The 24,002-nt window shown below is 47.0% G+C and overlaps 1 protein-coding gene and 1 long non-coding RNA gene across 6 annotated transcripts in view; one reads left to right on the top strand and one right to left on the bottom strand.

The window, feature by feature from the left end:
- Bcl2l1 (BCL2 like 1) overlaps window positions 1-24,002 on the top strand; it is a 52,493-nt gene that overhangs the window by 24,711 nt on the left and 3,780 nt on the right. Inside the window, exon 3 of one of the 5 annotated variants that reach the window (XM_071608823.1) lies at window positions 15,152-15,465. The exons of the other annotated variants lie outside the window; for them this stretch is intronic. Within the exon in view, the coding sequence (XP_071464924.1) occupies window positions 15,152-15,238 (87 nt within the window). The 3' untranslated portion in view covers window positions 15,239-15,465. Of the gene's footprint in view, window positions 1-15,151; window positions 15,466-24,002 lie in introns of those variants that run through there. 5 annotated transcript variants of the gene reach the window in all.
- LOC139704767 (uncharacterized) lies at window positions 15,767-19,675 on the bottom strand. Its single transcript, XR_011706753.1, has 2 exons — window positions 19,577-19,675; window positions 15,767-17,242 (listed from the first exon to the last, which is right to left on the bottom strand). It is a non-coding gene; the product is annotated as an uncharacterized lncRNA (long non-coding RNA).

The raw sequence follows: 24,002 nt of genomic DNA, 5'->3' as shown, positions 1-24,002 counted from the left end.
CTTGGCAAGAACTCCTGACTCTCCTGATCTCCTGCCCAAGTTCTAGGTTCAAACCCAGCACTGTAGAATGGGCAAAGAAAATGTTATTTGTGGACTTTCACCTTAAAACTTTCAGAGTCTGGTCCAGAAGCCAAAAAAACTGCTTACATTTCCGAGCAGAGCAGACCCCACACTGTGATCAATTGGAGATTCCCCCTTGACCCCGTGACCAAGGGGTGGGGAGAGTAAAGGAAGTAAATTTTTTAAAAGAAAGTAGTAAAAAGATGGCTGAGTGCCCTAGAGGTAGGGACAACATACAACTGTCTTGCCTGTGACTTTGCCTGTCTTAACTACGCTATTTTCATGTGTAAAATATATGTCACAGGGTATATGACTCTGGTCACTGAAGTATATCATGAGATAACATGAAAAGCATGCATAGCTGGGCCTGGTGGCCTGCATGTGCCTGTACAATCAGCCTCTTGGGAGTGTGAGACGAGAGGATCACTCAAGCTCATATGAGTTTTAAGACCAGCCTGGCAACGAGTCCAAATAAATAAATAAATACATAGGCATTCTGCAGAACACCCAATACCTTGGGAGTGTACCCAATACCCTGGGAGTACTCAGCAGATGGTAGCCCTGTTGATAGGTTCTCAAAAGAGGGACCAGCCATTGGATAAGCTTGGGCAAGGCCTGCTGAAAGACTGGCTTGGACCTGAACTTTGGAGCCTGTGTAGAATGATGCTGCTTTGGAAGCAGCCTATTGAAGCGGAAAGAGGGCAGACTTTGGAGGGTGGCAGTTTGCTGTGTCTTTTTTTTTTTTTTTTTTTTAGTTGTAGATGAACACAATTTATTTATTTGTTTGTTTGTTTATTTATTCATTTTATGTGGTATTGAGAATCGAACCCAGTGCCTCACATGCTAGGCCAGTACTCTACCATTGAGCCACAACCCCAGCTCTTGCTGTATCATCTTTAACATGTGACTTTACCTCTTAGAACCTTGGTTTTCTTCTGTAAAATGTGGTTATTGCTAGAACTCACTTCACTAGCTTTTGGGAGGACTGAGGAGGTATTCTATTGATAAAACGGAAGCCACTCGAGAGTCCCCAGAACGTGCTGTTGCCATTTCAGGTCTGGTTTGGGCAACGGCTGGAAAACAGGATCTGAGAGGGCAGCATCTGCCATTGTGACTCACCTGGACAAGGAAACCACCTGCTCCCTGGTCTCCCTGCTCTGCCCTGGCCCCCCTGTGATTGGTTAGCCGTATAACAATCCGTGATCCTTCTCAAATGTAGGTCAGATCCTATCATTGCTTTGTTCAAAACCCTCTAAAGACTCTGTTTGTGGGAATAAAAGTCAAATTGTACAAAGTGCAGGGACCTCGTGGGGCAGCAGTGGCAAGGACAAAGACTTAGAAATAAGTGCCCTAGAGTTTGCCGAACCTGGACTTCAACTGCCCAGCTCATTCCCTCTTTCAGCACCGCCCTGCTCCAAGTCCCATGCTCCTGTGTGTGTGCTTATGTGTAGACACAGTGGATGACACAGTGATGATGCTGTGTGCTCAGGTCATTTCATAATAGAGAAGGACATTGACTACTGCCTTGGGGCTACCAAAGGACATCCAGGCTGAGAAAGCCAAGGACACTCAGGCAGCCTTCCCCCACTGAGTCTGAGTCATTTCCTAAGGGATGTTGGCCATTCATTCATTTGTTCATTAACAAATATTTATTGAGTTCCTGCCATTTGTCAGGCTCTAAGCTAAATAGAGGTTGGGCATACTGTCTGAACAAACTGAAGTCCCACTTCTCAACAAATGGATATTCCAGGGAGGGAGAAGGATTCTAAGTAAATTAACATGTCAGGTAGTAGTTAATGCTATAGGAATAATACAGCAGGGTGGGGGCACAGCGATGGGAAAGGTTTCCTTTTTATTAGCTAGGGTAGTCAGGAAGGCTTCTTGATAAGGTGACATTGGATCTGATTGCAGTGGTGGCATGATTCATACAGATATCTGGGGAGGAGTGTTGCAGGTAGAGGGGGAAAAAGACTCCCAGACGAATTCAAGTACATCAAGGAGGCCAGGTTGGCTGGAGTACAGGCTAAGCAAGAGGAGAATATGGAAATAAGTCTGAGAGGTGGCCATGGGACAGCCCCTATAGAGCCATATCCGACCTTCTTTTATTCTAGCAGCAGTGGAAAGGAATAGAGGATTTTAAAAATTATATATATATATATGGTTGTAGTTGGACATAATACCTTTATTTTATTTATTTATTTTTATGTGGTGCTGAGGATCGAACCCAGGGCCTCACACGTGCGAGGTGAGCGTTCTACTGCTGAGCCATAACCCCAGCCCAGGAATAGAGGATTTTTGAGCCAAGAAATGGCAGACTTTGACTTAGGTTTTAGAAAAATCTCTCTGGTCACTGGAGAAATTATACAGGCAAGAGCAAGAGCAAGATACCAGTGAGAAGCTGGGCAGATCACAGTGGAGGTTTATCCCAAGGTGGAGGTGTGATGGGAGGGGTGAGCAGTGGTCACAGTTTGATAGGCTGGATTTGTTGATGACTGCATGTGGGAGAAGGGGAAGAGAGAGAAAGAGAGATCCAAGTTTTTCGTTTTTTTTTTTTATACCTTTATTTAATTTATTTATTTTTATGTAGTGCTGGGGGATTGAACCCAGAGCCTCCCATGTGCTAGGCGAGTGCTCCACCCCTGAGCTGCTACCCCAGCACCAAGATCCAAGTTTTTGACTGGACCACCTGGAAGGAGCTAGCCACCATTTAATGAGAAAGAAAGACCAATAGTCAATGATGGTTAAAGTTCTGGTTTGCTTGTTGATTGACTTTGGGCAAATTTCAGTTTCCCCAAACATAAACCTTGTCTAGGCCACAGGCATTTGGGTGCTGTGAAAACTAAATGAGGGTAATTTGTGTGAAGAGCCTTGAGTAAGAGTTAACTCAAGCCACTCTTATTTTCACTGGAAGTCAGTGAGTCCCAGGGACTAACAGGCCTCTGAAAACAGGCAGCAGGTCGCACCCCACCTCCACCATCCCCTCAAGGATCCCACCTTCCAAGAGGCAGCTCAGACACCATCTGTCCAGCAGAGAAAAGCCACTGGGAGACAGCTTTCAGGAGCATTAGATAGATGAGCCCTTCCCAAGAAACCTAATCTTACTCTCAGCAGGTGCTAATCCCACCAGCCTCCCCTGGTATCTGCTCCCAGCCCACCCACTTCCTTCTCCACCCCCATCTTGCTAGGAGAACCCCTTTCCCTTCTCACCAGCTCTAAGCTGTCACCAGCAAGCTTCTTTACCAGAGGCCACCATCTATCTGATTGGGCCCAGCCCTTCACATGTATCAAGTCACCAAGGACTGCAGGTGCCACCTGTCCAGAGGGCACCCCACACACACACAGGTGCCAGTTCCTGGGCGTGTAGCTGGAGCCAGGCTGGAGCCAGCTGGAGCCAGGAACTCCCACTGTGCCCCAGCTGCTGCCTGCCCTCCCACCCACAGGCAGAGAAACAGGCTTAACCCTTCAGGTACCGCATATGTAGTCAGTTACTGGTTGCAGTTCTGGCTCAGAGTATTGCATTGTTCCAATGCACCTTCTGCCCCTCTCCCATATACACACACACTGGGGATTGAACCCAGGACACTTTACCACTGAGCTACTCCCCAGCCCTTTTTTCTTTCTTTTTCCCTTTTTTGAGACAGACTCTCTCTCAGTTGCCAAGGCTGACCTGAGACTGGCATTCCTCCTGCCTCAGCCTCCTCAGTATCTGGGATTTTAGATGTGTGCCAGCATGCCCAGCTGCTTCTTCATCATCATCTTCTTTTTTAAAATAATTTTATCATAAATACAATGGAAAATATCGAATGCAAGTGTACAATTTCAAGAATAGGAAAATAACTGTAAAGGCATCACAGAGCCCCCTTTGTGCCCCTCCCTAATCCCAGCCACCTCCGTACTCATTCTCCTGGGGAAAAAAAAAATGAGGGGGGAGGAGTACCTGGGATTGAACCCAGGGGTGCTTAACCACTGAGCTACATCCCCAGCCCTTTTTTACATTTTAATTAGAGATGGGGTCTAGCTGAGTGGCTTAGGGCCTCACTAAATTGTTAAGGCTGGGTTTGAACTCTCTATCCTCCTGCCTCAGCCTCCCAAATCATTGGGATTACAAACATGAGCCACCACACCCAGCTCATTCTCCTGAATTTTGTGTTTATAACTCCCTTGCTTTTTTTTTTTTTTTTTAACTACATAGATGTGTAGGGGAGGGAAAACTTTGCCTTTGCCCTCTGAGTCTATGAAATAAACTGGCAACAGATTCACAGGAGAAAAGGCATACAAATTTATTATATGCACAGGGACATGACATGGAAGAAAAGTGTACCAAATATCCAGTGAGATTAGAAACTTACATAAACTCTTCATAGGGGCAAGGGAGAGGAATTGTAAGCAATTTAGGAGAAAGTAAAATGATTTCTGAGAAAAGATGAATGGGCCCTTAGAAGAATCCACCGGTAGCCTGTGGCAAAATCTGTCTGGGAATGGTATCAATCTGCAGTCTCCTCTCTTGAGTTAATCTTTCCTGGTTGATGAGATGCCCTGGGAGGGTATTCATGACAGAGGTGAACCTTTGAAGGGTCTGTCTTTAGGCAGATAAGGGAAGTTCAGAGAAAGCCCCTCCCTGCATTTGCTGTTCCTCCAAGTGCCCTCAGTTTGAAGTAATCAGGATACCCAAGCAGCATATTTGGGGATGGTGTTTTTCTGGACTTCTTCCACATATACCCCTACATAATGCCAAATATTCTTCTGCATGCCTTTAGAATTATTTTAGGTAACATGCTGTGTATGTTTGTCTGCAGTTTGCTTTTTCATCCAATGTTGTAAGATCTGTCCATGTTACATGTATAGCTGTGGCCCTTTTTTTTAATATTTATTTTTTAATTTTTAGATGGACATAATATCTTTATTTTATATGTATGTGGTGCTGAGGCTCGAACCCAGTGCCTCACAGATGCTAGGAGAGCGCTCTACCACTGAGCCACAAGCCCAGCCCCTCTAGTCCATTTTTATCTGCTTTTGTCCTATGTCTCAAGTTATGTGTCCATTTTACTATCAGTGACTATTTGGGTTGCTGGCTTGTTTTACGATTTCAAACAATGCTATTGCAAAAGACTACGTCTCCCACACTTGTACCTGGTCAAGAATTTTTCCAGGGCCTTGTTTCCCAAACTTTAGCTGCCTGTCACCTGGAGGGCTTGGTTAAACCACAGATTACTGGGCTCCACCCCACAGTGTTTGATTCTGTGTCTGTTGGGGCCCTCTATGGTGCTAGGGATCTAACCCAGGACAAGTGCTCTACTACTGAGCTAAATCCCCAACCCAGACTGCTGCATTTCCAACAAGTTCTTAGATGCTGCTGCTGCTGCTGGCCCTGGGACCTCCCTTTCAGAACCATTTCTATAGGGGATAGACTCAGGAGTGGAAGTGCTTGATTAAAAGGTAATGCCAAGTTGTTTTTCTCCATTTATATGAATTTACACTGCCATAAGCAGCGTGAGTTTCCATTGCTTTACATCTTTGTGAGTATGTGATATAGTCAGACTTTTAAACTTTTGTGGAGCTTGTGGGAGTGAGATGGTACCTTGTGGTTTTAATTTGCATTTCTCAGATTACAAATGGGGTTGAGAATCTTTAACATCTGTTGGTCATTCATGTTTCCTCTTTGTGAATACTTGTTCAGGTCTTTGCTCCATATTCTTTTGAATTGACTTTTTCTTAGTGATTTATAAGGATTCTTTATATATTCTGAATATTAATATTTCATCTGTATATGTTATAAGTATAGTGTGGTTTGTCTTTTAACTTTATATGAACTCTCTCTCTCTTTTTTTGTGGGGGGCAGTATTGGGGATTGAACCCCGGGCCTCATGCATGTTAGGAAGGCACTCTACCACTCTGCTACATCTCTAGCCCTTTTTATCTTGAGACAGGATCTCTCAGGATGCTCAGACTGGCACCAAACTTGTGATCATCCTCCTTGCCTCCCTGGTAGCTAGATATCAGGTGTGCACTACTGCGCCTGACATGATATCTCTTGATAGCTAGAATTTCTTTTAATGTAGTCTTTTCTTCTATGATTTGTACCTTTTATGTCTTGTTGAATAAATTCTTCCTTCCTTAACTGTGGTCCTAAAGATATTTGTCTATATTTTCTTGTATAAGTTTTGCCTTTCACGTTTAAGTCTTTAATAAGACCTGGAAATGACTCTTATGTCACCTTAGTGTTTTTGTTGGTGAAACACCTTTATTTCAGTAGGTTTTATCTGAATTATTTATGATGAGCTGTACATAGAGCCTATTATATACACTGCATTAATGTTTCATACTGAATGAAGGTGCCCTCTTTGGGAAAGAGTTTTGATCATATTTAAAACCCTTTTGAGATTTTTTTCAAATTTTAGACATAATAATGATATTGTGGTTTTGTGAGCTTTTTTTTTTTTTTTTTTTAATCTTTATTAAAGTTCCTTTCTTTTTTAGAAATACATGCTGAGAGCCAGCCATGGTAGCACACACCTGTAATCCCAGGGATTCAGGAGGCTGAAGCAGGAGGATTGTAAATTCGAAGCCAGCCCGGGCAACTTAGCAAGACCCTGTCTCAAAAAAATAAAAAAGAGCTGGGAATGGGGCACAGTGGTTAAGCACCCCTGGGTTCAATCCCCAGTATCAAAAAAGGAAAGAAAAGAATGCTGAGATATCTGGGATTTGCTTCAAAATAATATGAGGGTGAGGGGAAGTGGTTGGAGAAAAGTTGAAACCAGACCGGCGCTGAATTGATAACTGTGATAGCAGAGTAATAGGTTCATTTTATCATTCTACTTTTGTACATGTTAAAATATTCTCATATAAAAATTGTAACATTTCCAAGGACTGTTTTCGGGGTTGCTTCTGAGTACAGTACCTTTTCTTCGGTTTTATTGGCCATGTGTATTTCTTTCAGAGCCAGCTTAGTCTCCATCTACTTTTAAGAATCCGGGCAGAGTGGTCCAGCAGGAAGGGGTAGAGGGACTGAGGGAAGGAGTGGGTATCAGAACCTTGTTGTTGTTGTAGCCAGATGTAACCTAGAGGACAGAGGGGCCTCAGCATGGATCCTGGGCTTTTCCTAGCTTAGCAGCATCCAAGGACAAAGGGTCAGAGATGGTAGCAGCCGGAATGCAGATGGTTCTACAGTAATAGTGATTTTGTTGTCTAGGATGCAAATACCAGAGTTGGCACTTTTCTCCAATATGGTATCAGCTCGCCAGTTTCTGTGGAGTCCCAGCCAGCTCTATGGGAGCATCCCTCCTTCTTTTCATTTTTAATTTTCTTGGAATAGTTAATATATTTCAATAGTTCAAAATTCAAAAAGGTCAAATGTCCCCCTATCTCCTAGTTTTCCAGTTCCCTGCCAGGGCACATAGACTCTAGGACACACATATTTTCCCTACCTTTTACACAAATGGTCATGCACTGTTTGCTCAGCTTCATTTTCTCACTCAACAGCATCTCTTGAGATCATGTATGAGTTGACTGATGTATGAGTCCATAGACGGCTTTCTTGTTCTTTTTATTTTATTTTTATTTTCATGGTGCTGTGGGGATAGAGCCCAGGGCCTTGCGTGTGTCCTAGGCAAGTGTTCATTGCTGTTTTTTTTTTTCTTTTTTAAACCTCTGAGTCACTCCAGCTCTTCGTCCTTTTTTTTTTTTTTTTTTTTTTAATATTTATTTTTTCGTTTTAGGTGGACATAATATCTTTATTTTATTTTTATGTGGTGCTGAGAATCGAACCCAGTGCCTCACGCATGCTAGGCGAATGCACTACCACTTGAGCCACATCCCCAGCCCAGTCCTTTTTTTAAAAAATAGCTGCACAGTGTTCCATACAGGGCACTATCCCATATTCCATTTCACTTCTCATTGGTAGATATTTATTTTTCCCAGTCTTTTATAATTTTAATAGTGATACTCAGTGCATAGCTCTATTTGTCGTTTGACCCATGTGCAAATACAGTATAGCTGTGGGACATAGATCATTGGAAGTGGAATTGCTGAGTCAAAAGGTGATTTTAGCAGGTATTGCCAGCCCACACGTGTGTCAGTGGCACCATTTTATAGGAGCATGGTCTTCTCTGAACACCCTCAGAGTAGTTTGGTACCTTGTGTTTGTTGAACATGTTCTAGTACCAAACCCTGGATACAAAATATACTTTCATGTATCATTTGAAATTGTCGCTTTGTGCCCGGTACAGGCACATTATCTAGTAATCCTTGCAGCCATCCAACAAGGAAGGTTTTTAGATGAGAAAACACTGAAGATCAGAAGGGTTAAATGGTGTACAGTGGTCACTGGCCCAGCTAGTAAGCAGAAAGCCAGGATTAAACCCAAGTTAATCCTCTAACACCTTAAGGAACATTCCTGAATGCCTCTCAGGAGGAATAGCTCATGGTTTTTGGGTCTAATGCAGATAAGTATGAATGGCCAGGAAACTATGGAATCCCCAGGAGGAACCCACATATGTCACATCTGAGGCCTCTTGTCTGGGCTCAGCTGCCAGCCTTCCTCCCCCAGAAAGTTTCCAAATCTCATTAGGGTTCTGTTGAGGATTTTCTCCACTCAGAGCCCTAGTTACTGCTGGGAGCCTTAAGTCATCTTTTGGCCATCAGAGGAGTCTTTAGAGATGGCCCAGCTCTGATCACAAATGACAATTGCTGCCATTTATTGAATGTCTACCATGTGCAGAGTACTTCAAGGTCCATTGTGTAGTGTTTCTAATCCTGTCACAATGACCCTGCCTGGGAAACATGTTATTGTCCAGATTAGAAAGCCCAAAACAAGTTAAAGAATAGTCCTAAGGTCAAAGGACAATCCAAATCCAATCTGAAGCCCTGGTTGTTCACTAGCTCTCCCTCCCTCACTTGCTGTGACGTTCCTTGCCCTTCTCTGTCTCTTGTTCTCTTCTTTGTTGTTTGATGCTCCTTCTGGAGGGCATGCTTGCCTTCTCTGCCACAGACTTGACCCTTTTAGTGAGACCTGCAGCTTCCATTTACCTTTCTGTCCTTCCTCCAGCCCCAGTGCTCATCAAAGAGTGATGCCTGAGGATTGGAGGGTGATCTTCTGATGGCCCCCACTGATACCAACTCAGCAAATACACATTTCCAAGTTGTGTGATGGGTGCTCACTGAACTCCTGTCACGTGCTTTAGACCTATAATAATATATAGGCCCAGTTCATGGCAGCTTAGTTTATGAGACTGGAAAAGACCACAATGGTTAGAGAAGTTCAAAGGACTCCTTGAGTCTCTGGTCTATATATTATTATACTAGGAGATACATGGGGTCTTCCTCCTCCCCTGGAGGGAACTGAGGTCTTCTGTGCCGTCCCTGCTCCACCTACATTTCTACAGTGAGGAGGACACTGGCTCCAATATCAACATATCTGAGTTTGAACCCCCATCTCTTCCATTTTGTGTTTGCAGGATCTTGAGCAAGTGAATTCACATCACCTTTGTGAACTTCTTCCTCATCTGAAAAATATGAATTTTAAACACACAAAGGCCTGGCACATCCAAGATATTCAATAAATAGCAGTGTTCTTTTTATTGACATCAGAAGGAGACTAGGGACCCATAGTCTATTCCAGTTTCTGTTACAGCTCTTGGAGCCTGTTATTCTCAAGGACTGGTGTGTGTGTGTGTGTGCATGTACCAGCAACACAGGGGAGGAGCAGGCCCTTTAGGAGGCCAGGGATATGCTAATGGGTGGACAGTGGAAGGGAAGCAAATGGTGCCAACAGCTTCCTACCTTGTTCTTTCCAGTGCACTTTGGGGTCTTTGGTTTATATATGAAGAAAGTGAGGTGAATGAAGTGACTTGCCTAGGGTAAGATAGTGAGTTAATTAATAGCAATGCTGGGGGCTGGGGGTGTAGCTCAGGCAGAGCACTTGCTGAGCATGCAGGAGGCCCCAGATTCCACCCACAACACTGTAAAAGTGGGCTGGGAGAATGCTAGGATTAAAACAGTCTCTGTCTCCTGACAGCATTCCTTTTCCTTATACTCTTTTGCTCCCTTATGAGGACAAAAGAGGACCAGGGATAAGATCATAGGCCTTTGAAGCTGAAGAGAAGACTTCAGACATCCTGTGGTCAGTCCTCCATTCTTGTCATGTAAAACAGTGAGGCCCATAGGTGCTTAACTGAGATGACCTTAGCCTCCTAGAGGCACAACAGAGCCGGAGAGATCCAGTGTCTCCTGACTGTAAGGCCTGGGTTCTGTTCTGAATACCATGCAGCCTTTCAAAATGTTTTATTGATTTATTTATTTTTCATGTGTGTGTGTGTGAAAAACTAAGCCCTTATTCCAAACGTCAGTGGTTTAATAAGAGCAACTAACGATTCAGTTTGGGAAGTTTTTTTTTCAAACCAGTCAATTAATTTCTCTCTTTTCTTTTTAACTGGGGATTGAACCTGAAGGTGTTATACCATTGAGCTAGCCCCTTTTTAAGTTTTTTTTAATTCGAGATAGTGTCTTGCTAAGTTGCTGAGGCTGGCCTGAAATTTGTGATCCTCCTGCCTCAACCTCCCTTAACCTCCCAAAAGAAGCAGGTGTCACCATACCTCTTCTTTTTCTTTTTCTTTGTTTTTTTTTTTTTTTTTTTTTGGTGATGGTGGTACTAGGCATTAAACCTAGGGCACATGCATGCTAGTCAGGCACTCTGCCACTTAGCCACATGTCCCTCCCTCCCTCATCCTTAATAAGAATAGTATACTGGAAGAAGAAGAAAAACACTTCGGTGGAGGGCCTTGGTAGAAGGAAGATTATAGTCTGAAATCCAGGGAGGTTTCCAGAGCCAGGAAATGCTTGGGAGACCAATCCTGGGTCCTGTCCCAGCCAGCTCATCACCATGTTCCCTGCTCACAACAGTCCTGCATGACGGAGGGAGCCAGCTGCATCTAGAGAATACCAACGGCAATCCCTGGTATTTTTCTTTCATGCAACCAACCATGGAGATGTAGGTCAGGCGTTGCTGGCCTGTCGGTTACAGCAGCTCTAGCTTCACCCCCTGCACCTGCAGCCATATTCACACAGTCCCAGGGGATGGGCCTCTCTAAACAGGGATGGAATCTCCAAGGGTCCATGTGGGCGGAGCTGGCTGGACCTGGGGAGAGTATGAAAGAGAACATCTGGAAGGTGGGGACCAACAGGGTGGCTGTGCCCTGGTAGGACTGGTAACTGGATTGGTGGTGCTTCTGCTCAGCTTAGTCATCATCACTGACAAAAGAGACTGGGGAAGCCCAGTCCTCCCCCTGGGCTCAGCTGGGTCTCTAGACCTGCACCTGAACCCCCATGCCTGGCTGGTGTTTACGGGATTGAAGCTGCTGTCCTTTGGGACCAAGCCTGTTTTCATTTCTGCTCTCAGCTGTCTGGTCTCTGCGGACCTCACCTACAGGTTCATGCGTGCCCGTCCCCCACGATGCAGCCCCACGAGGCCCCTCCAGCCTGCCACACTCCTCTTTGGCCTTTGTTCTCTTCAGCAGTTCTACTAGCTTTGTCCTTGGCATAAGAGAGGGCTTCCTGGACCCTGAGCAGGCTCTATTGGTCCAACCAAGCCACACCTTCCCCGAGACTCAGTCTCTTTGTGCTGTGGTTCCAAGGTATGGGACAGTTCACCTGTGTGGCCACTTCAAACTTTGGCTGGCTCACTGTCCTGAACTTTCTCCTGCCCGGGGCCTCACATAGCTCCTCTTTAAAAGTTGGAGCAAGATCAGGATGTGTTCTGTTGATCTTTGTATACTTACAAATGGACAGTTTTTATTTTACTAGTCAATGTATCTTATGGTGATTTCTATCTATGGCAAATGATACTGTTTTCTATATATGGTAGTAGTAAATTGCCTTTTTGTGACATTTATTCACTTACCAAATAGTTACTGAGCATCTACTGTATGCCAAGCTCCATTTTAGCTATTTACCCGCCTTCGTGCTAGACGCTTTGGTGTCTGTCTTAAAAGGTGATTAGGAAAGGCCCTGAGGAGGGGGAATATGAGCAGAGCTGTGTCATAAAGCCTGAAGGAGTACACTTTGAAACAGTCTGTGGAAAAAACATTCCAGACACAGGGAAAAGTACAGAGGCCCCAGGGTGAAAAAGGTATGCTTGGCCATGTTTGAGAAGGAGCAGAGAGAGTATGGCTGGAACAGAGCAGGAGAGGAAGCCGCGGAAAATGAAGGTTTGTGTGCGTCATGCTAGGACTCCGTGGTTCTTTTCTTGAGTGAGATGGTTGGGCAGGTAGTAGAGGGTTCTGAGCAGATGGGAACCCTTCTAGCTGCTGTGTGATGAAGGGACCATGGGGTAGGCAAGAAGTGGGAGTCCAGTAAGGAGGTGCTACAAGACCAGTAGGAAATGACGTTGACTTGATCACATAATAGCAGTGGAGGTGGTGAGAAGTGCTAATGTTCTAGATAGATTTTGAATATAGGTCCACTGCAACTTATGACAGATGAGAGCTGGAGAGGATTTAAGGATTTGCAAAGTTTTGGGAAGGGAGAAAGATGCAGAAAGAACAGGTTTAAGTGCATCAATTGATAGAAAAATGTTAAGTAGGAGCTGGAGTTGTGGCTCAGTGGCAAAGCACTTGCCTAGCATGTGTGAGGCACTGGATTCGATCCTGAGCACCACATAAAAATAAACAAATAAAATAAAGGCATGCTGTCCATCTACAACTACAAAAATAATTCTAAAACAAAGAAAAATGTTAAGTGAATAATAACAGGTAATAAATAAATAGATAAGGCAAAAACAGGAATGGCTGAAATTATGGATGGAGTGGACCAGATGGGTCTGTGCTTCCTCCAGCACTAAAATTCTGCTTTAGTGAATTCAGACCTCTGTTCATGCGGAATTGGAACTTGAACCTCAGCCTAGAACGTGATTGATACTGAAGGAGTGACAAGAGGGGAGGCCCTTGGACCCAGGCTCACTTATTAATTTGGAAGGACTTGGGAAGTTCTTTTATACACCCTGACCTCCTGCCATCACCTCATTCAATCGGTCACTCTGTCTGTCATCTAGCACTTTCTGCCTCCTGGGCCTACACAGCCCTGCTGTCCCTTCTACTAACAAAGCAAGCTACCTATTCCCACCTGAGCCTGTCTACTTTGTGGCCCTGTGTGTACCTGGTAGTCAGGGCATGTGTGTGGTGAAAGTGAGTCAAGCCTGTATTCCCAGCACTTGGGAGGCTGATATGGGAGGATCACGAGTTCAAAGCCAGCCTCAGCAAAGGCAAGGCACTAAGCAACTCAGAGAGACCCTGTCTCTAAATAAAATACAAAATAGGGCGGTGGATGTGGCTCAGTGGTCCAGGGCCCCTGAGTTCAATCCATGATACCAAAAAAAAAAAAGGAAAGAAAGTGGGGCAGCCACAGCCTAAGCAGACCCCTGCTCCCCTGCTGTCCCTTTGCCTCACTGTCCATCCAACCCCCTCCTTCGTCCTCCTCTTGCCATCCACCTTTCCTGGCCTGATGAGCAAATACTTTTTGCCTCCATGAGAGCAGAAGAAATAGTTTTGCCTCTTTCTTCTTCTAGGCCTCCATATTTATCAAACTGGAGAAAAATCCTTGAGTGACTCTTTGCCTGCCTTTTGTAGATAGAACACAGAAGACAACTCCCACAGTCTGAATCCAGTTCATCAGTAGACGCTTTCAGCTCCCTTCAGTAATCCTAGTAGTATAGGAGGCTGAGGCAGGAGGATCACAAGTTTGAGGTCAGCCTGGACAACTTAGCAAGACCCTGTTTCAAAAACAGATAAATGAATAGGGAGCTGGGCATGGTGGTACATATCTATATAATCCTATATAATCCCAGCAATTTGGGAGACTGAGGCAGGAGGATCACAAGTTTGAAGCCAGCCCAGGCAACTTAATTGAGATCATGTTTCAAAGTTTAAAAAAAAAAAAAAAAAAGTTTTTTTAAAGACTGGGGATGTAGTTCAGTGGTAGGAGTATCCCTGGGGTCAATCCCCAGTAGAGCACCACCAAAAAAGAAAGAAAGAAAGAATCCTTTCAGCTCTATTAAATTCTGAATCTACTTCACTTCAGATTCTCTGGCACCATCGGGGTGAGCCACCATCCTGTTTTTCCTGGGTGGCTATATCAGCTTCTTACCAGACCTCTTGTCTCTGCCTTTCCAGCAGCCACAGGAACCTGTTAAACCAAAGTTAGTCATGTTCTTCTGCTTAGAACCCTGCAGCCATTCCACAAGTCCAAGGTCGTAAGTGGCCTTGTAGGCACCGTCTGGCAGTGTCTCCAGACCTTACTGTGCATCTCTTCCTTCACCGGCTTCTACCACACTGGCCTCTTTCCTGTGTCTTCGAGCACCTCAGGCATGTTCCTGCCTGGGGGACTTTGCACTTTTTATTTCTACTCCCTTTTCTCAGAATTCTTGCAGCGCCTGATACCTCACTTCATTCAGGTGTCTGAATAAAGCCTCCTCAAGAAGTTGCCTCCTAGCAGGCACCATGGTGCATGCCTGTAATCCCAGGGACGTGAGAGGTTGAGGCAGGAAGATTGCAAGTTCAAGGCCAGCCTCAGCAATTTGATGAGTCTGTCTCAAAATAAAAAGGATGGCAAAGTGCCCCTGGGTTCAACCCCCAGTACCACAAAAATAAAAAAAGTTTTCCTTCATCACAGATTCTAAGCCTCTTTCGTATTTCTCTCTGCCTCTTCTCACATTTATTCTTTTAACACTGTGACCATCTGACACATTTGTTTATTACTGCCTGCCTCCTCTCATAGATTATAAACTCATAGAGGTAGGGTTTTCATCTGATTTAATTACTACTCTATCCCCAGCACTTAGCCCAGTGCCTGGCACTTAGTGGGCACTTGATAAAGACCCAATGAATGCGTGAGTGTCCAGGGGTGAGGAGGGCAGCTTGTCTGACCTTCCTGCAGCTCCACAGGTTTAGCCTGGCTCATGAAGATGTCCTGTCTTAGAGAACTAACAGTGTCTCCAGTACGACTTGGCATTATGATTTTTTCCCAAGTTATGAGGGGCCCTCTTTGCAGGCACTGGCTGAGCACAGAGGAGCCTGCATTCAGCATTCCTTTGCTTTCTCCCCAGGAGGCACCTAGGAATCCAGGGGGCATGAGCTCCCCTATCCTCAGTCATCTCCAATTTCCAGGGTCCAAGAGCAGCAGATCTCAGTAAAAATTGAATGGGAAAAAGAGTGACAAAAGGAAGAACTTCGTGATTCTCTCCACCGGTCCCACTGCACTGGCAGTTTAATGTGCTGCGGAGCTTCACACATCCTCACCAGTAACCTGTGACCTCAGCCTCATCACACCTCTGAGTCTTAGTTTCCTTGTTGGTAAAATGGAGACAACACCTACTTAGAAGATTTTGAGAAATCAAGCAGTAAATATTAGCCCAGCAAATATTAGCTGTTATTTTTTTGTTTATAGTTACAAAAAGCAGAGGTCCTATGAGAAGCATATTTTGGTTTTAGTACTGTGGATTGATCCCAGGGATGCTTTACCACTGAGTGCTTTCCCTAGCTTTTATATTTTTTATTTTTTAATTTTTTTATTTAGAAACAGAGTCTCACTAAATTGCTAAGGCTAGCCTGAAACTGTGATCCTCCTGCCTCAACCTCCTGAATTGCTGGGATTATGAGTGAATGCCACCGCACCCATCTGAGTCACTCATTTTTGGCTGTAAAAAAAAGAAGAGCTAACATTTATCAAGTGCTTACTATGGACCATTTAATTCTGCCAAGGCTGTGAAATAGATTCAGCTGTTCTCATTTTAGCCAAACACTGGGCTCAGAGAGTAAAGGGTCTGGCCCCTGGTCCAGCAGCCCAGACCTCCCAGAACTGGGTTTGGAAGCCACTCTGCTGACCCCAGGGATCAGGAGGCCTGAGGCCAGGCTCTGTGCTGATCCTCTGTGAGACCTTGCAGGGTGTCTCTTTACCTCATCTGGGTCTCGGTGTCCCGTTTGCTCAGGAAGGGGGTTAAACCGCAGATCACACATTCCATGTTCCATGTTCCACTTCAGGTGGGACAGTGAGTTGCTTCTGGGTCTCTAGTGGTGGTGGCAGCATTCTTCTGCAGTTTACCAGTGCTCTGGGCATTGCCTATAACCAGCACACCTCTGAATGTCCCTTCTCTCAGTGACAGCAGAGTACCCAGCCCCGCGGGCATCAGCTCAGGCATCTTGCAAGCCCGCACCTTGAGGGGGGGATTGCAGAGTGAGGCAGAGATGAAAAGGGAAGAAGACTAAAGGAGCTGGAATGTGGGAAATGCAGCCCTGCAGGAGCCCGCAGCGCTGAGTTTTTGGTTACTTGGAGAGTGTATGTGCACATTCGCATGTGGTGGGGGGAGGAGAGCAGGAGGGAAGAGTGTTGCAGGGATTTGCACCCATCCCCAAATCCTCCAGAGCTCTTGCCCTCTGTGGAATTCCAAACATTTCCTATCAGATAAAGGTGGCTGAAAATACCCAGGACTTGTCTGGACTAGTTTGAAGCAGTGCTGGGGTGATGAGGTTGAGGCCACCAGGGCTGGCCCAGCAAGGCTGACCACTCAAAGGAGCTTGCCCTGACCACTCAAAGGGATGTGCCCGCTGCCCTCTTCCCCTGGATTCCTCAAGCCTGAGGGTGAGACTCAACAGGCTTGTAGGTGAAGAAGGATCAGAGCTTCCTGTGGCATGTCCTTCTGCTCTTGAGTGTTGCTTCTTACTGTAGACACTAGTTACTGGATCTTTTGGACACCCTTGAGACAGCCAGCCGGGCAGTGGGCAGTTGCTCATCTGTCCGTGAGAGAGTTCCTTTCATCTTCCTCCTCATGCCACAGCCCAGCAGGGTCCCTGTGAGGTACTGTCCTCCCAGACAGAGAATGGATTCTCCCCAAGCAAACTAGTGAGAGAGCTGGGACACAAAACCTCCTCCACTGACCATCTGCCAGTGCTCGTCCTCCACCACGTCCATCATTAAGTGGCTCCAGAAGAAGGGGCGGGCACACCCTTGGGTGGCAAGGAAGGAGAAGCTCCTTTGGACCACAGAGCCCAAGGAGCTAGGTGCAGTGGTGCACACCTGTAATCCAGTACCCTAGAGGCTGAGGCAGGAGTTAGACCCTGTCTCAAAATAAAAAGGGATAGGGGTGTAGCTCAGTGGTGGATTACTTGCCTAGCTTGCACAAGGTCCTGGGTTTGATCCCCTGTAACACAAAAGAAAAAGGGGGGAAAAAGATCTCAGAAGGAAGCAGAAATTTAGGGAGAAGGTTGGCCCTAGTCTTTATATGTTGCTACCCCAATCCATCCTGCCTGTGGCCTTAGCACAATGCTTTTTTAGAACTTTCCAATAAACTTCCTGACCTCCTTGAAGAAGTGACCTATGGGTTGAAACCTGAGAGATACATGCCTAGGAGGTTGGCCGAGGAACTGGTGTGGGCAAAGTTCCTGGGATTGAGCAGACCATAATCTTGTGAGGAAGCCAAGGACACCCTGAGGCCCTTCAGGCTGTGGAGAAGTCTTAGGACTCAAACTGAGCCTGGCCTAATAGTGGAACCGTCATCGCTGGCATTGACATGATCTGTTGTGCCATGCGTAGCTCCAAGAGTTCCACACGTGTTACCATTGACTCCTCAACAGGGTTCTTTTGAAGTTCATTTTTTTATCTCATTTTTCAGGTGAGGTCCAAGGCCAAACATCTTGCGAGAGTTACTGGTTACCTGGCCACTTGGCACTCTGGCAGCTCACTTGGTGGGAGGAGGAGTTAATTAGCCCTGGTCCAGATCACACCTCCATTTCACAAAAGAGGAAACTGATACTCCTCGAGTGCCACAGAGCCTGGACCAGGGCCCCTAGCAAGGCTGGCAAAGCCGTTTCTGCCTGCCTGTGTTGCTTTCTTGGGCAACTCTTGGGAAAGAATTGCAGATGAGTAGCAAAGAGACCAGAACAGAGGCCCGTGGGCAGTTGTGGGGCGGGGGTTCAGCTCACTAAGAGGGAACAGCTGTCTGGTTTTGAGGAGCTCTCCAAAAGCAAAATGTTCCACCTAAAGGGAGTGAGCTTCCCATCGCCAGCGTATTGAACTGCCAAGGGCGGGGTCCACCTGGAGTGAAACAGACCTGGCTGTGTGATCTGAGCACCATCTTTCTGTGGGCTCCTCTCTGTGAAGTGAGGTATTAGGGAGGACATCTTGTGAAAGGCTTGTGTGTTGGGCAGGTGTGTTGGAAGGTCACTCTTGAGTCTGACTCTTTCAAGGGTGTGCGTTGGCCTTCAACCTGAGTACTAGACGAGCAGAGGACTATGGCCATCACTTGTGAAAGGATATGGAATTCCCAGGGATGAAATGAGGCTCAGGAGGCACATGTGTCGGCCACCAGGAGCCGTGGAGGGCTTGGGCTCCACCATTGATGACCGCTGTGACCTTGGGAGTGACTTTACCTCTCTACTGTGCCTTATCTGTACTGTAGAGAGTAAGACAGCAGTCGCCCATGGTCATTGCATTGTGTGAGTTATTATGCACAAAGCACTTGCTTAGTAAAATCCAGCTGTTGTGTCACTGTCACTCCCAGGGCACGAGGTCGTGAACCCCATTGAGCATCTACCCCAATAAAAGCCTGTCTGAATGGTCTCCCGGCGTGGTTCTGAGCCGCGGAGGTGGAGGGCCCATGCTTGCTCGCTCACGCAGCGGCCTGATAGTTCTCTTGATTCCCCAGCGGGTGTTATCTCCTCGCGGCACAACCACTTCCTTTTCTGAGAAATGAGCACATCTGTCAGGCTCATGGCTTCTTAGAACTAATGGTGGGGGAGGAGGCGGGGGAAGAGAGTCTGTCAGCTGAGGGGCAGAATGGAGGAAGATTAATACAAAGTGTGCTGTGAGGTGCCTCCAGAGTCCCCAAGGCCCAAAGGCTCAGGCCTCTCAGGACACTCCCTTGAGCCAGGAGCACCAAGGTCTCTGTGCTTCCCTGGGTGGCTTTTACCAGCTGGTCATACCACTATCACCTTGTGATATCAGGGCAAGAGAAACCAGGCTTCAGAAGTCCAAGGGCTGGCCATGGTGCCCACAGCGGGACTAGCTGGGCCGAGGTATTTCGCCCTGCACTCAGCACCGTCGCAGCCTCTCCCTGAACCCCCTCTCCAGGTTCTCCCATGCAGACTACGTTCCCCAGGGTAGAGGAGAGAGGCTTATTCCTCTCACATCATAGAGGCCAACAGCTCCCTGAGGAAAGCCAAGGGAAGTGGATTCCAACCACAAACCTCACCTCTTCCGAGTCTCCGCCTGCAGCGCCCTGCCAGGAGAGCGATAAGGCTCTCAGTCTGTCCCCCTTCCGTCCTCTCTCAGGGATCTCCTAACAAGGCCTGTTTGTCTACTCAGCAGGCATTTATCAGCTTCTCCCTCAAGGAAACTGAGACCAGGCACAGAAAGTAACTCTGCAAGTGACTCATGGCTTACCCGTGCAGGGCTATGAGAGGCCAGGCAAGGTATAGTCCTGATGTCCCTGGCACTTTCCCTGGCTGCTAAGAGCCCCTTCCTCTTCTCCACCTACCTCTTTCCTGAAATAACCAAGCAGGAAGGAAGCGGTGGGCCCAAGGTCTCCAGAGTCCCTCAAGAGGAAGGAAGAACCCGTCTGGCACAAGAACTTGTTCCCCACTGAAGCCAGGAAGGAAGGGTTTCACTTTCCCTCCTGGTTTTCGTCACATCCTTTCCCTCTACCCAGTTCCTCTCAGCTGGCTGGGCCAGAGCATGTCGTTCAGCTGGTAGCCTCGGGCCACTTTACCCACCTAGGGGGACCCAGAGGCATAGCCCTGGCCCAGAATATGGGGTTTACTGCTCAACATACAACATACCAGGGCTTAAAACTGGCTTCTTTCTTCATGTAACTGCTTTGGCCAAGTATCTCTGAGCCTCGGTTGACCTAAGCTAAGAATAAGGACCTCCTTCCCTCACAGAAGTATGCACCAGCCCATGGTAGAGACTGGAGAAGATTGCGCTGCCCTTTTGAAACCGAGCAAGCACTGCATCAAAGCTGGCAGCAAGGTGATTAGCCAGGTGACCAGCTCCCAGTGTGACCTTGAGCAGTCAAGATCATCAGCTGCGTGGAGTTAACAGTGAAACCCATGGGCAGCTTGTAGAGATGGCTGATGAACATGCACTAAGGGCCGAGAAAGAAGAATGCCCATGGGGCTCTGTGCTCAAGAAATGTCAGCAGCTGCTGCTGCTGCAGAGATTGGGTTTTCTGTGGGCAGACAACAGGGACTGAGGTGGCAAGATGGGATATCAGAATGAGTAGGAGAACAGAAGTAGGACAAATCCCAGTTCTGACTCTACCTAAGATAGGAGGCCTGAGTAAACTCTGGAGCCTCGGTTTTCCCCTTTGGAAATATGGTTCTTGAGAAATGTGCAAGGATTTAAAAAAAAGCATTCATTTATTCAGCTACTGTAGGCTCATTTAGAATGTGGCTGCTGTGTCCCAGCTGTGGTGCCACATTCTGGAGATACAGGGGACAAAATACACATGTCTAGTGGGGGAAGCAAAACCAAAAATCACCTGTCAAGTCAGGTCAAATGCTTTAGGTTAGTGCCTGGCAGATGGAAAACATTCCAATGTTCAAAAATATTAGCTTCCATAATAACTGTTATTTTATTCTTGTTTAGTAAGTGAGGACACTGGACCAGAGAGGTGAAATAACCTGTTCAAAGTCAAAATTCGAGGAAGAAGCATTGAGATGTGGGAGGTGAGAGAGAAGGATGACAGAAGACAGATCAGATTCAAGCAGGGACTGCAGGGACCAAACAGCCCCTGGCTGCATGGGTGGTTCCCTGGCACCTAAGCCCCTCCCTCTGGGTGTCATGCCAACCTTTTCACCTGATTCCTTCAGGGTCACAGGTAGCTGCCAAGGGACCTGTATCCTTCTGTCCTCTGCTCTGGGCAGAGATCTAGCTGAAGTCGGTCTGTGCCTGTGTGGGTGGGCAGATGCCAGAACTGGGTAGCCTTGGTCCCGCCTGCCTGGCTCCGAGACTGACAGAGGAGGAGACCAGCAAAGAGACAGGAAGGTTCAAGTAGGGAAGCCCTTCCTCTCCTCCCCTCTGCAGGGCCTTAGTACACGCTGCCTTTGCTGGGATGCTCTCTCTCCCTCACCTAAAACAGTTTAATCCTTCCCTGGCTCCGCCACCGTGTCATTCAGTTCTCAGTTCCAACCTCGCTCATTAGAGAGATCTTCCCTGACCACTCCACCTACCTCAGGTGCTGTCACCTCCCCCAACTAATTTTCTTCAAGACCCCATCATCTCTGAAATTATCTTGGGTTTTTCTTGTGCCCCTTTCTCTGCTTTCCACTAGGACATCATTTCTCCACTTTTTTTTTTTTTTTGTCTTATCAACCCCACCAACGAGAGTCTCTTTAGACATTTTTGTGCTAATTATCTACCCATGAAATTTTGAATGCCACATCCATACTGTGAATCTCTTTTTTGGAGATGGGGAAGTGGTACTGAGATTGAACCACTGAGCCACATCCCCAGCCCTTTTAATTTTTTGAGACAGGGTCATGCTAATTTGCTGAAGCTAGCCTCAAACTTGTGATCCTCCTGTTACAGTCTCCCTAGTTGCTGGGATTACAGGTATTTGCCACTGTACCTGGCCAAACTATGTATCTATATACCGTGGCCCTCTGGCGAGCCACAAATTGTTGTAACATCTAAGAATTTTTCACTCCAGACCATTGGAGCTAATCTCACTGCCATTGAAAATGGATTAGAACATAAACTCGCTGCAGCCATGTTCGCTGCTGCATTTTCAGCCAGACTTGAAGCATAGTAGGTGCTCAATAAATATTTGTAGTATGAACAAAAGTCCGGTTACCCTGGGGTCACAAAGGAGATGTTTCTCCCAGAATTGGAGGAGAGGTGAGCAGGGAAGAGGCGACTCTGCAGTGGAGTTCCTGCCAGCTGACTGAGGAAGGGAGGTGGGAGGGTGACCAGTTCCAGGGCACAATATTGGTAAAGGCACAAGGGCATGAAGCTCTCGGGAGTATCTATGTGGCCCCTCCACATGTGTGGTCAGGACTATTAGAGGCTTTGAAGTCAGAGGAAGGACCTTAAAAGTGGTGCTAGCCTGAGCTCTCCTGGGGATCACATCAGGAGAGCTGGCTGTAGGAAGCCATAATGGATAGGTGTATTGACCTTGCAGACTTAAGGGGTTTGCCTGGCTAGGAGTCCGTGACCCTCTTATGAAGGTCATTAACCATCACATGTCACAAATGGCCATGGATCCCCATGGAAGCTGTCAGTTCCAAAGAGAAACTTCTCCCGTTTTGCCGTAATCCAAGCTAAGGATACAGACAGGCCCTCGGGCCGGGGTCTCCTGGAAGCCTCTGTGACCTCAGAGACCTCCCTGAACCCCAGCCTTACCCCTGCCCACCGTGCCAGGCCTAGCTAAAATCAGTGGGAGCTACCTAGAGGCGGTGGGGCTTATCTCTGCATTCCCAGACCAGGGCTGCTCTGCAGTCCTGTTTATTTATCCAGAGCAGCCACCCACCCACTGAGAAAATGGCTGTGTTTGTTTCCAAGTGTGTCTGTGTGAACCATGGGCTAAATATACCCACACCACCGCCCCTCCAGCCCCCGCCCTGGAACAGCACGCCTCATTTTGCTCGTACTCTGCGAAAGCAGTCCCCAGAATCCACGCCCTTGGAAATCCTACCACCCCTCCCCAGGAGAAGGAGCTCCTGAAATGGGGATTGTCCTGGCCAGGACTGCATGAGTGGGGACTGGAGCCGGTCAGTGCCTTGTTTTCTGTGGCACTGAAATGAGAATGCCCCCTCTACTCTGGAATGACTGTTCCTGGACAGTGGACGCTTTGTGTCCTTGCAGGGATAGGGCCTGTTTACTCCAGCCCAAGCCCCAGAGCTGAAAATTTCCTGTGGCTGCCAGCCTCCTACTTCAGGAAAGTTCCCATCAAGAGAGTCAGGCCCCTCCCATTTTGGAACCAGTGTCCCTGGTTCCTTGTGGGACATTTGGCCCCTTGGGATAAGCAGGGTCTTCTGGCCCTTGCCTCACTCCTGCTGGGTTCCCCCAGACTGGTACTCTCCCACATTGTACAGAAGTTGTGGTGTCTTCATCTGGGCCTAAATAACTTGGGAGAAGAAAAATTTCAACTTCCATAGAGTTTTCTCATCTGCTAAAACCTATAGAGGCAGGTCAGGATGGAGAGGAAGACAGGGAGGCCTGGGCAGCCACTGCCCCTCCCCAGATCCTGGGCTCCACCTCAACCCCGCTTCCAGAGTCAGACGACTGACAGGACAAGTCTCCAACCCCTGACATAAGAAAAATGTCCTACTGTAGCTGCACTCCCTTTGATTTGCGTTTTTGTTTGAGGGCTGCTGAGGAGGGAACCCAGGCCCTTAGGCGTGCTAGGCAAGCGCTCTCCCACTGAGCTACACCCCAGCCCGGGCACCCACCGTGTAACTGGGCAGCCCTACAGCCCAATTCCAGCTCTGTTGTTAACTCTCTGTTCCCTCCTGAAGTCTCACTCATGTCACTGTGATAGGGAGCTCACCTCTCTCTAAGGACTCTGATGATGGTGAAATGTAGTAACAATGCCTGGTACTTAGTAGACAAGTGACACGTTTGTTCTACTCATGAACAGTCACGCGCTGCTTAACAACAGGGAGACAGCCTGAGCAACGTGTTAGACATGTCATTGTTGTGAACATCGTAAAGTGTTCTTAGCAAACCTAGGTGGTTGCACAAGAGGAGGCAACGCAATTGAGGGAGGGGCGCAGTAAACAGGAGCTGTCTGAGGCTGCTGCTGGCCTGACGGGACTGACAGCTGTGCAGTAACCGTGGTCTTTATAAGTAGGAGGACACCTTAAGATAATGATAGTAAGGGTTGTGTAATAAATACACAAGCCAGTGACAGCCGTGTATTGTCACTATCAAGTCTTATGTACTGTACGAAATTGTGCTTACTA

This window comes from Marmota flaviventris, chromosome 2 (assembly GCF_047511675.1).
Source record: "Marmota flaviventris isolate mMarFla1 chromosome 2, mMarFla1.hap1, whole genome shotgun sequence".
NCBI classification, from domain to species: domain Eukaryota; kingdom Metazoa; phylum Chordata; class Mammalia; order Rodentia; family Sciuridae; genus Marmota; species Marmota flaviventris.
Note: the sequence above shows the minus strand (reverse complement) of the source record. Positions and strands in the feature narration are given on the sequence as shown.